General features: G+C 56.4%; 1 protein-coding gene across 1 annotated transcript in view; it reads left to right on the forward strand.

Annotated features, from left to right (window-relative positions):
- The window catches only part of CFAP46 (cilia and flagella associated protein 46), a 100026-nt gene that overhangs the window by 54622 nt on the left and 33813 nt on the right, over nucleotides 1-11591 (forward strand). Inside the window, exons 28-35 of the mRNA XM_019644076.1 lie at nucleotides 1687-1835; nucleotides 2383-2481; nucleotides 3106-3238; nucleotides 4008-4154; nucleotides 6091-6288; nucleotides 6370-6476; nucleotides 7770-7946; nucleotides 8996-9131. Coding sequence (XP_019499621.1) covers nucleotides 1687-1835; nucleotides 2383-2481; nucleotides 3106-3238; nucleotides 4008-4154; nucleotides 6091-6288; nucleotides 6370-6476; nucleotides 7770-7946; nucleotides 8996-9131 — 1146 coding nt within the window. The remainder of the gene's footprint in view (nucleotides 1-1686; nucleotides 1836-2382; nucleotides 2482-3105; nucleotides 3239-4007; nucleotides 4155-6090; nucleotides 6289-6369; nucleotides 6477-7769; nucleotides 7947-8995; nucleotides 9132-11591) is intronic.

Genomic DNA, 11591 nt, shown 5'->3' on the forward strand with positions numbered 1-11591 from the left:
CCCTCACCAGGAGATGCCTAGTTTTAATGGGACAAAAATTATTAATCTTTTTCCAGGCCACCCAGATGCCTCCCGGCTCAGGTCCCTGGGCAGCTGCCTTGTTTCTCAGTGGAACCTTGGCCCGAAGGGTGTCTTCACAGCTGTTGACAAGAAACATCCAAACTGTAGAGAGTTTCATGAGTTTATTTGATCCAAACTGATGACACTGCCAGGAAGCAAAATCTCAATGGATTGAGAAAATGCTCCAGAGAATGGCCATTTCGTAGCTTATTTTACACATTAGAGTCAAAGAGGAGACATGTGTGTGTGTGGGGTTTACATGAAATCCATGGGTGGAGGGCCGACCGAGTGGCTCATTGGTTCAGAGTTGGCCTGGGACGCCAGCTCTGAGCAGCAGGGCCCCGGTTCGGATCCCACATGAGGGCCAGTGACACTGCGCCCTCTACAGCTAAGATGGTGAACAACAGCTTGATCTAGTGCTGGGCTGCTGTGAGTTGCCGGCAATGGTGTAGGCTGCAGTGGGCTGCCATAAGCTATTGTGAGTGGCTGGCAGCCGGCGTGAGCGGCCAACAGCCGCTGTGAGCGGCCGTCCAGTGGCAGGCGACTGACCTGCCTCGTCCGGGAAGAGCGCAATGATAATACCAACATGGGCCAGTGAAGTGATGTCCTCCACAACTAGACTGAAGAACAAAAGGACAGCAACTTGTCTGTTCCCCTCCCCCAATTCCCCAATGCTGTTCCCCTCCCAACTCCCCAACACAATCTTTAAAAAAAAGGAAACCCATGGGTGGGGGGTGAAGGGGGCGGGAGAAAGAAAAGCGGGGGAATCTCTGGGGTGGGATAAAAAGTAAAATGGAGAGACTCGTACATTTTACGTGGGTGGGTGCAGCAAAGTTAGTAATTAACATTTAAGCACACAGAGATGGTTTCCGGGAACGAGATAACAGTGAGGGGTTCTGTGGTCTCAGCGGCTGTGCCCCGAGGGGCTGGAAAAAGACATGACTGACATTCCAAGGGTCTGTTACCTCAGATGCATAGAGACAACAGACAGTTTCAAAGGTAAAGACTGACCTTCGTCAAGGAAGCTACAGGCCCAGGACGTGACCACCGCCATGACTCACTTTTAGTCAGGAAGTTTTACGTTCAGACCACCCTGTGTGGTTACTTTCAGTGTCTGAGTTTGTAGGGCCTCCCCTGAGCTCCTCAGGTTTAGTATGTGGCTCAGTGCTTTAAAGCAGATTTTAAAAGTAGTTATCCAACTTTTCTAATTTTTCACTGAAGAATAAATATTTTATCAAACCTAGCCCGACATTATAAGAAGTATTAGTTCTACTCTATATTAAATTTTAAAGAAGTTGTGTGTATACATAAATTCTTTTTTTAATGGATCAGTTGTTTTTAGTGGGAAAGTGAAACAAAAACATTGACTAACTGCATAAATGGAGTGTTTCTCGTAGAATCTTTATACTGGAGTGCTGGCGCTTACAGGTAGTTGCAGAGGACAAACGCAAGGCATTCCTGAAAGGAAGGAAGAGGCACATCATTCATTCATTCGTTCATTCATTCATTCATTCGACAGGCGCTGAACACCTCCTGTGTGCCAGGCTCTGTGCTTGGCCCTGAAGGGAGGTCTCGGAAGGGCCCGCCCTTCCTCCAGTGACCGCGGCGCCTGCTGTGTGTTTGCAGACGTACAGCCTGTATTTCCTGGACCAGCTGGTCAGGTGCCTGCAGAAGCTGTCCCTTCACGAGCTCGCGGTCTCGGTGCTGCAGCTAGCTGTGCTGATCTCCGCCTCTGTGGTAGGCAGCAAGAGCCTGGAAGACCTCTACCACCTCCGGTCAGTGGGCCTGCCTCATCTCAGGGAGCGTGAAGGCTGGGACGTGTTTGTGCGGCTTTTCTGCAAGCTTGCAGCCCTTCCCGAATGAGCAGCGCAGGGCAGTCAGGCGGCAGAGGGCCTGAGACGTGGCGAGGTGGTCACTCGGGGGGGGGGCACAGAGATGCCCCTCGCCGTGCTGTGCCCTGAAGCTGATGTCATGCTGTTGTCAGCTGTACCAATGTACGTTTTGAATCATTCCACGCAAGAATCATAGCGTGGCTTTGGTGCCGACAAGTGATGGGCGGTCAGAGCCCACCTGCCGTCTCGACCTTCACGGGGACCCTGAGGTTAAGAACGTGCATGAGGCAGATACCTGAGCAAATGCTCGTTTTTGTCTCCCAGAAATTTGATAAGGCCACCTAATATTTTTCCCTAGTAGTTTTGCCTAGCTTTAAAAACTATTGAAAATATCATCAAATTATGCATGTCTTTCTTCGTTGACCACGTTTTGCCCAGTGCGCGAAGCCCAGCGGCCTGTGTGGCAGCCTTAGCCCCCTGTCTCCCCCAGACTTGCCCTGCTTTGTTCCGACTTGGGGCTGAGAGAAGCAGCTGCTCTCCATGAAGAAGTGGTCGGACAAGCCTACATCGGTGACACGGAGCAGGCGAGGTGCGGCGGCCGCGGACTCCCCGAGCAAGTGGCCACCTGGCCCTGCTCTCGGCCGCGTCCCCTCCAAGCCCCAGGCCCCCACCTCTCACCTTGGCTGGACAGTGGGGTGTTGGGAGAGCCCTTGGCCCAGGGGGCTGTGCCCGGGGGTGCAGTTACTTACTTACTGACCCTCCTGCTGGGCGGCATCTCCAGGCTGGGCTGAGCGAGTGGAAGGGAGACAGGACGTAGAATTTGCAGGGGTGGATGGAGCGGTGAGGTGAGGGAAACGGGCACATGAAGACGGAGGGAGGCGGGTCCCACAGGAGCGGAGCTGTGGCAGGCGCCTCCGTCTCTGGATGGGGCGGAGTTCTGGACAGAAGCATGTGAAGCTTTCAGGTCAAGATAGCAAACCCAGAGTCGCATGCGAGAGTCTGGAGTTTGGGGGGAGAGTGGACGAGAAGAGTGACCGTGGGAGTCCTGGTGCTGCTGTTTTCATCTTTGTCAACACGTGAGGTGGGGTGGGGTGCAGCGGCCTCGCGCAGCTGTTTGAACTGCAGTTCTCCGATTACTGATGAAATTGGACACTTCCGTGTACTTCCTGGACACTGTATTTCTTCTTCAGCATATTCGTTTTACTTACATTAGCTGCAGAAAAGAAATTGCCTTGAAAAAGGAGAAGAATAGGGAACCACGGTTAGAAGAAAGCCTGCCGACACTGAATGAGCTTGTGACTGCCGTCCAGCCGGCAGAGATGCAGGTCCTGGTGGCGAAAGACAAGGTACCGCTGGTTTGCCAGAAGCACCTCGGTCTCAGCGTCAGGAGGGCCGGGCAGTGGCGCTGGGGCTGGGGAGCCAGGCGCATCTTAACTGCCTGCTGTGTCAGGTTTCCTGGGAAATCCAGGGCCTGGTCGCGTCCCTGAACTCAGGGCTCTGGAAGTCCCTGGGAAGACCAGACCGCAGGCCACCCTACACGGGGCCTGCCCAGGGCCGCTCAGAGATTCAGAGAAGACAGGCTGGGGGCACAGTGGGGTCCCCAGGAGGCAGACCGTGTGGCGGGGAAGGGGAGGCCCCTTGCAGCCAGAGAGCATGCCTGTAGGTCTGGCCACTCCCCAGCCCTCCCTGCCACAAGGTGGGCTCCCCAGCCGCCATGCTCTGCAGCCAGGGAGCACTCGGCCCCACGGCAGAGCCCCACAGTCAGCATGACCCCAGCCAGGGTCTGGGGCCGCTCCATGTGCCACCTGCACCCAGGACTGCCAAGTGCCCCTCGTGCGTCTGGCTGAATTGCAAGAGCTCTGACCTGTCCCCAGGTGCTGCCTGGTCCAGGAGCGGACCCCGAGCTGGGAGCACGGGAGGGAGTGGGGAGGCCCCAGGGACCACCGGGCGCAGCCGCTGCTGGGCTTGGTTGGTGAGAAGAGACAGTGTCACAGGAGGAACGCTGAGCTGGGCCACACGTGTGGACATGGCCCGGGGGAGCCTCGCAGCACAGCGCTGGCCGGGGTGGAGCCGCCGGCACAGGCGTCAGGCGTGCAGCCCTGCGCTGCCCTACAGGTTTTGAAGATAAACCAAGCGACTGGGAGAGACCTGGCTGGTACATCGTTTCCCCAGCTGTGGACCCTCAAAGCAGAGGTGCTGCTGGACATGGAGCAGTACCAGCCGGCGAGGCTGCTCCTGTCGGAGGCGTGCCAGGCCTTCCAGGTAAGGGCCGCGCCTGCCGGGGCCGGCTGAGCCTGCCTGTGCCTGGAGCCGGGTCTGTCTGTCCTGGAGCAGCTTCAGGACACTGTTCGGTCCTAGAACTGTGTTTGTCGTTTGCAGAGCCCGCTGTCCGTGGAAAGCCCCCATGCCCTCTGTCCTGCCTTTCCTACTGTCTTGCACTCACGAACCAGAGCTGACTGGGCCCCCAGCAGCCTCCCAATGGCTGTGTGCAGGGTGGGACCCTGGAGAGGCCCTGGGCTCCCGCCTCCAGGGGCAGACGGTGCCCTAGCGCCCCCGACCCGCGAGCCTGTTCTCGCTCGTCAGTGGGCCTTGCAGGGTCTCGCTGGCAGCCTGGGGCTCACCCTGCCCCCCGGGAAGCTAGCGTTCCAGCCCGGCTGCTGCTGTCTGCCAGCTTCTTGAGCCCACTCTGCTGTGAAGCACAGGTCTTTGGGATGCCCTCTCCCCGCCGGATTGGCCCTTCCAGGGGCCCAGGCTCCAGCTTCCTCTCCCAGGGGGGCTGTTGCTTTCCTCCTGGGCTGTGTCCCCATGAGGACGGACGCCCTCGGGAAAAATCCAGCACCGAGTGGAGCCCCCGTATGTGCGTCGCCTCCCAAGGATTGCAGCTCCTGTCCCTGCCAGCTCAGCCCCTCTCAGGCCGGCAGATGGGTGCTTCTCTCTGTCCAGCACGCAGACTCCTGTTCCCTGGGGTGGGGGGGGATGGGGGGGGCAAAGCTGCAGACCAGACAGGCTGTCACTTGTTTTGAAGAACTCCAGAGAGAGACAGTTTCCTGATAAATTGGTATAAAAACTCAGTGGCACCAACAAGCCTAGGGGGTTCCGATCTTGTCTCAGGCAGTGTGGACAGGTGTGTCAGGTCTCAGGTAATGGGGACAGGTGTTTCAAGTCTCAGGTAATGGAGACAGGTGTGTGTCAGGTCTCAGGTAATGGGGACAAGTGTGTGCAGGTCTCGGGCAGTATGGACAGGTGTGTCAGGTCTCAGGTAACGGGGACAGGTGTGTGCAGGTCTCAGGCAGTGTGGACAGGTGTGTCAGGTCTCAGGTAACGGGGACAGGTGTCTGCAGGGACTGTCCCTCTGTCCATCCACTCCTGGAGAAGTGGCTACCTGCGCCCACACACTGTTACCCCAGCAACCTAGCCGTCAGCCTGTCCCTCCAGCTCCGTCCGCCAGCTGCCGGCGCTGTCCCACTGTCCCCGCGGGTGTCCGGCCTCCATGCGCACCTTCGCTCTCCTCGCTCTGGCTGTTGTCCCACAGCAGCTGCAGCTGAGCCTGCACACGTGGCTCCCCTGGGGCCCTGGCTCTTGAGACGAGCGCGCACGCCCCCCCTTTCAGCCTCTTTGGGCTGCATGCTGGCCACTTTCTCTGGACGCAGCCACATTGGACTTCCGCTCTTCCTGCCCCAAAGTCCTCCTGCTGGGGCTCAGTTCAGAGGCCAGCAAGGCCCCCACTGCACCCTCTCACCCCCAGGCCTCCTCTGACTGTGTGCAGTGAGTGGGGGACACAGACGGCCTAGTAGATACGGATGCGTGGCCCGTCACCCAGACCTGCCCCTTTGCCCTGGACCAGCATCCGGACGGGGGCTCCCAGGCTGGGCTGAAGCCTAGCGGGGGCCTGTGGCTTGTGTCCCCGGAGGGCGGGCCAGTGCCTGAGCCAACGGCTGAGGGGAGGGGCCTCCCCGGGCTCTCACCACTGTCCAGGGCCCTGGGGGCCGCAAGCGGGCCCTGTGCCCTGGGGCGAACGTGGAGGCCTCTTCACCTCAGAGGGGAGCCTGGTGGGTAGGCATGGGCATGGTAAGGCCTGCGCCTGGAGCAGCCACACTCGCGGCCCCTCTCAGTTGCTCTGTCTCCCCATCTCTGCCTCTCTGTCTGTCTCTTCTCCCCTCTGCCCCACCCCGCCCTCACACATGCACATCTCTTTTAGGAGCTTGACGATCCTTGTGCAGAAGCCAAGTGCCTGCTCCTTCTAGCACAACTGGCCAACAAGGAGAAGAACTGCGGACTAGCCAGGAAGCTGGCTGAGCGGGCCCAGCGGCTGGGGGGCGGCGAGGAGTTTTGGTACAGCTCCACGCTGACCCTGGGAGAGGCCCTCTTGTCTACGGAGAGCCAGGGGAGAGAAGTGGTGAGGACGGTGTGGCCACATGCCCGGCCGGGAGAGGGGCCTGAGGCTGGGCTCCCGCTCACATCAGTGGGCCGTTCTCAGGTCTGCCAGCTCTTCCAAAAGCTCATCGAGACCTTCACGGTTCTCCAGAAAGAAAGACCAAACCGAGCACCCATGCTGGAATTCATGACCACGGATCTAGAAGCCAGGTAATTTTTGTAAGAAAAACTGTTAATTACCACAAGAGCAGTGGTTTTGTTTCCTCCGGTCGGAGACTCACATAACGAGGGCCATACAGCCACACCCTTCTCCCAGCCTTCTCTGAGAAGCAGAGCGTCTGTCACAGCCACGAAGGTGGCTTTGGGGAGGTCACTCTGAGTCTCACGTCGGGCTGGGGGCTCCTGGGGGCAGTGTCACTTCCTTCCCAGTGTGCCTTTTCTTGGGGCTGGGACGCAGGCGGCCTCGTCATGTCCCTAAGTTCTCAGGGAGCGCTCCTCGTTTCTCACTGAGCAGCGTGTGGGGTTTCTGTGGGCCCCTCTCGGGCTGAGGGGACAGGCACCACCGTGCAGGCGAGCAGGTGCACAGGTGAGCAGGTTTGCAGGCCGTTGGGGTGGTGCCCTCCTCTCGCCCCGCAACAGATTGAAGCTGCGTCAGGTGCTCGCGTGTCTTCTGCCTCTCTGCTTTCCGACGGGTCTGTTCCTGGGGCAGCACCCCCCGCCCCCCCAATCTGGGCAGGACTTCCAGGAGCGGCAGTTCTTTCACGGTTGCTAGTCTTTCAGATTTTCGGCTTATTTTTGAGCCATCTTTCTGGCGAATTGTGTTCTCTACACATGTTCCTTGGGGCTTTGGCTGTGTCGGTATGAACGCCCACCACCAGATTCCTGTAGCTTTTACAGAGGCTGCGTCCGAGGTCTGTCCCCTCATTGTCGTGTCTCTGCCAGCTCTTCTCGGTCGAGACCCCCATTCCGCAACCTTTTCCAAGAAGCAGCTTGTGCTTTATTGGCCGAAGCAACGGGATTTGTTTCATTTTGGATTTATTTCTGCTGCTTCCTTGTCATGCTCTCCTTTCCGTGCTGCCGAGGGGCTGTTGGTGCTGTTCTGTTCCCACCTCCGTGTTCGTCACTTCGTCCACACCTTCCCACCACCTCTGCTGCCAGTGGCACCTCTGAGCTCCAGGGCAGCTCCCTGTCTGACACGGGACGGACGGCCGTTCCCACGGGGCTCTTTTCTGCCCCCAGTTGTTTGGGAGCGTGGTTTTGAACTCACATATGATGGACACCTGGGGTGGGGGCTGCTTTCTAACTGTCCTGTGTGTTTGGAGAAACGTGGCTGGTGGGAGTTTGGTTTTTGAGAAACTCCTGCAGGTGTTCCTTCCGGGATCGTGGATGAAAGCGAGAGGCACTGGTGGTACCGCATGGACGGTCGATGTCGTCCTCGAGTTTCTGGTCTTGTCACATCGTCGTGTGTTTGGCGGAATCTAACGTGGAGCCCCCGCCCGGCAGGTGCGTGAGCCTCCGGATCCAGGCAGCTCGCGAGTCCGCGGCCGGGGAGGCTCCCCGGTGCCGGGTCCTGCTAACCGAGATGGATGGCTGCTTGGTAGAAATTGAGAGAAAGTTTATCAGCTGTGGCTACAAAGAGAACTGTGCGGCTATCAAACTGGAACGTGCGAATATCAAGAGGTGAGCGGGCCTTGCTGCAGACGCACCTGGGACTGTGCTGCTGTCCCTTCTGGGGACGTGTACTCCATGCTCTGTGTCAGCGCAGTCCTCGTCAGCCAGGCCCTCCCCCGCTCAACCCCCCACGTGCCACCTTTCCTCCCCACCGGGCCCCAAACGCCTTCTCCTGGCCCCCGCCCTGTGGCCACCTGCCCCTCCCTTGGAGACAGTGCACTTGGGGTGTCCATCAAGTGCAGCCCATCACAGTGTCCTTGCTTCTGTCCTGCCACCTCGGTTTCCCACCTGCTCAGCCCCATGGCCCCACCTCAGACACACAGCGCTGGCCACTGTCCTCACATGCACAGCCATCAGCCACCACACATGGTCACAGCACACGTGCCACCCACAGTGTCCACACACACGCACGCACCACACTGCCACACTCACACGTGCAGACACGTGTCACATGGGCACACTACCCCACTCATGTACACATGTTCATACACAGCATGTCACCCCTGCACTACTCACACCGGCTCTGGGGTCACCAGGGCAGGGGCTGGCCTGACCCCTGTGCCCTGGGCTGCCCCTGCCCAGCCCTGCAGAGCCTCACCCTGGGTCACCCATGTGCCAGGTGACACAACATTTCACAGCACAACAAGCCAATCACATGTAAGATATTTAAACCAGCAATCATGAGGGAAAGTGACGTGGGCACTTAGGAAATGTTACCTCAGTCACGGAGCGGTGGTGGAATGGAGTGCAGTCGGTGTAGGGCTTGGAAACGCAGAGAAGCACCCCACAGGAAGGTGGGGTGGGGGCGGCTGGCTGGTGCGTGGTGTCAGCTGGTCACATGCCTGTGAGGCCAGGCTCAGTGTCCATGAAGACAGTGCGGGGTGTGTGCCTCTCTGCGTAGGGGTGCGCTGAGGTGCTCTGTGCGTGTAACACTCTGAGGGGAAACCTTTAAGTGCTGGCAACACAGTCTAGTCAGAGACTGCACTCTGCACATCCTGTTAGCGCTGATGACTGATGCGTCGACATTTTGTGGTGACTCCGCTCTCGGTCTCGTGAAGGTTATGTGCCCGAAGTGAGCCGGATGAGGAGCAGAGGACGGCGTGTTACCTGGAGGCCTGCAGCCTGGCCCAGAGAGCCGTGGCTGAGGTGGAAGAGCTGTTCCACAGCGTCCAGGGCCTCCTGTCCCCTCGAGATGTAAGTACGTATCCTGGAGCCTGGGGCACTCTGCTCACTCTCTCCTCCCACCTGAAAGAACCAAAAAGCACCCCAAACAATGTCAACAAAAGCGGTCAACAAAAGCGGACAGCCATCTGTGAGCAGAGGCGACCCACGCTGTCCACACTGCCTGCGGCCACATGGGGAGACCCGGGGGAGGCTGGCGACTGCCTGAATCAAGGGGGCCCAGGGAGAGCGAGGCGGCTGCACTTGGCAGGACAGAGGGCCAGCGAGGCGAGTGCTGGGGGGCCCACGGTGCCTGCCTGGGGACTGAGCAGCACGTTCCTGGGAGGACACTGTCTGCAGCCAGGAGGCATCAGTGGAAGGGCAGTAAGAAGCAGTGCCCGGCGCTCACTCAGGGCTGGACCCGAAACCTGCCCGCACCTTGTGGTCGCGGGCACCGGGCACAGACAGCGAACAACAGCCCGGGATGGGGACTGCCCCACGACCCCAAAAAGTCCCACTGTTTCTAAATGCCTGTCCAGGGCAAAGCTCAGAAACTTACAGGAACGTAAAGAACTCCAGCACCGAACAAGATGAAATGCATCGCGTCTCGCAGCCAATCAGAAATGATCAGGATGCAAAAAGGCAGGAAATCATAACTTGTGATAAGGAGAGTAATCATCCAATCAGAACCAACCAGGAACTGACTTGGAAGTCGGGACATTAAAACTATTATCACAACTGTATTCCACACGTTCAGACAGCGAAGGAGACAAAGAGAAGAGAAAAGCAAAACTGAACGTTTAAGGGTGGAAACCAGTGTGTGAGATGAAGACACGGATGAGATAAAGGGCACAGACTGCAGAAGATTGGAGAATGTGAAGACACAGCAATTGGAATTATTAAAAAGAAAAGAAAGAAAAGAAAGCAGAAGTTGGAATTAACAGAGCGTCGGTGAGATGAGCAACTTCTGGTGCACGGACGTAGGGTGGTTGGGAATCCGGAAGGCAAGGGCAAACAGCGGTTCACAGAGAAGCACTGGAAGGAATAATGGCCGAAATTTCCCCAGATTTAATAACAGTAGCTGTCCACCGATAGAGCAAGACGCTCAGTGAGCCCCAAGCACAGGAACTCTGATGGAATAAAACTAGACCAGGGCACATCGTAACCGAAGTGTTTAAAACCAGTGACATGACTAAAAGTTCTTAAAATCAGACAACATGTACAGAGCAACAGGACGACAGTGAAGCAACGTCTGTAAAGCACCAACAGACCCGTCCATCTAGATCTCTGTACGCAGCAAAAATCTCTCCCCAGGATGAAGGTGGGTCGAAGTTTCCCCCAAATGCTCAAGAGCTGGAAAAAAGCGTCTGGAGCAGCCTCAGTGCAGGCGCTGCTTAGGCACAGGCGAGGGCAGTACCGGATGGGGACATCATACAAACGACCCCAGAGCATCAAAAGTAAACCACCTGGGCAGACTTAGGAGAATTCTCTTAATATTTAAGTCTCTTTGGAAGAAAATTGGTGGTTTAAACAAAAATAAATGTCTCATAGGGTTTACAACAGATGTGAAAACGAAGTGTATGGCGGCAGTAGCATAAAGGGTTTTCATGTTCCGTGTGAAGGGGTGTGATGTGCTATAAACACTGAAACGACCACAAAATGACAGAACATAGAGGTGTACCTAATAACCCAAGAATGGAGATAAAAGGAAATCATAAAAATTGTTCATTTGTTCCACAAGAAAGCAGAAAAAGGGGAAAGAACATAAGGAACAGATGGGACAAATAGAAAGCAGACCAAAACCTAATCCTACTAATAATCACACGAAATCAAAATGGCCTGGCTGCCCAATTAAAAGGATTCGTCAGACCCACCTACTTGCTGCCTGTGAGAAAGCCACTTGAAACAGAAAGACATGGATAAGCTAGAATTGAAAGGCTGGAAGAGCACACACTAGGCTGACACTCACCGAAAGGTAGCCGCAGTGGTCACATTGACATCAGGCAGAGCAGGTTTCAGGGCAAGAACGTTACCGGAGACACGGAACCCACTTCATAATGTGAAGGGGTTCGACTCAGCAAATGGCCATAACACTCTAAACATTGTGCCTAATAACGGACTTTCAAAATAAATGAAGCAAAACTGATAACATCGCAATGCAGAAGTAGACAAATCTACAATTAATAGTCAGAGATTGCAACACCCCTCGCTCAGATATCAGCGGAACAAGCAGACAGGAAATAAGAAAGATGTGACCGTATCTGCCAGTTTGACCTAATAGGTGATGAAACATCCCCCCACAGCAGAATGTGGACCATTTTCCATGACAGGCCATGTTCTGGACCACAAACGTAAAATGAGTCTCAATAAATGTGAAGGGACTTAACACCACGTAAGGTGTGTACTGAGACCACAATGGAATTGAAGTCGAAATGTAAAAGCAGAGGCTAGAATAGTGCTGTCCACAGACGCAAGCAATCTGTGCTCGTGGGG

This window comes from Hipposideros armiger, unplaced genomic scaffold (assembly GCF_001890085.2).
Source record: "Hipposideros armiger isolate ML-2016 unplaced genomic scaffold, ASM189008v1 scaffold_85, whole genome shotgun sequence".
NCBI lineage: Eukaryota > Metazoa > Chordata > Mammalia > Chiroptera > Hipposideridae > Hipposideros > Hipposideros armiger.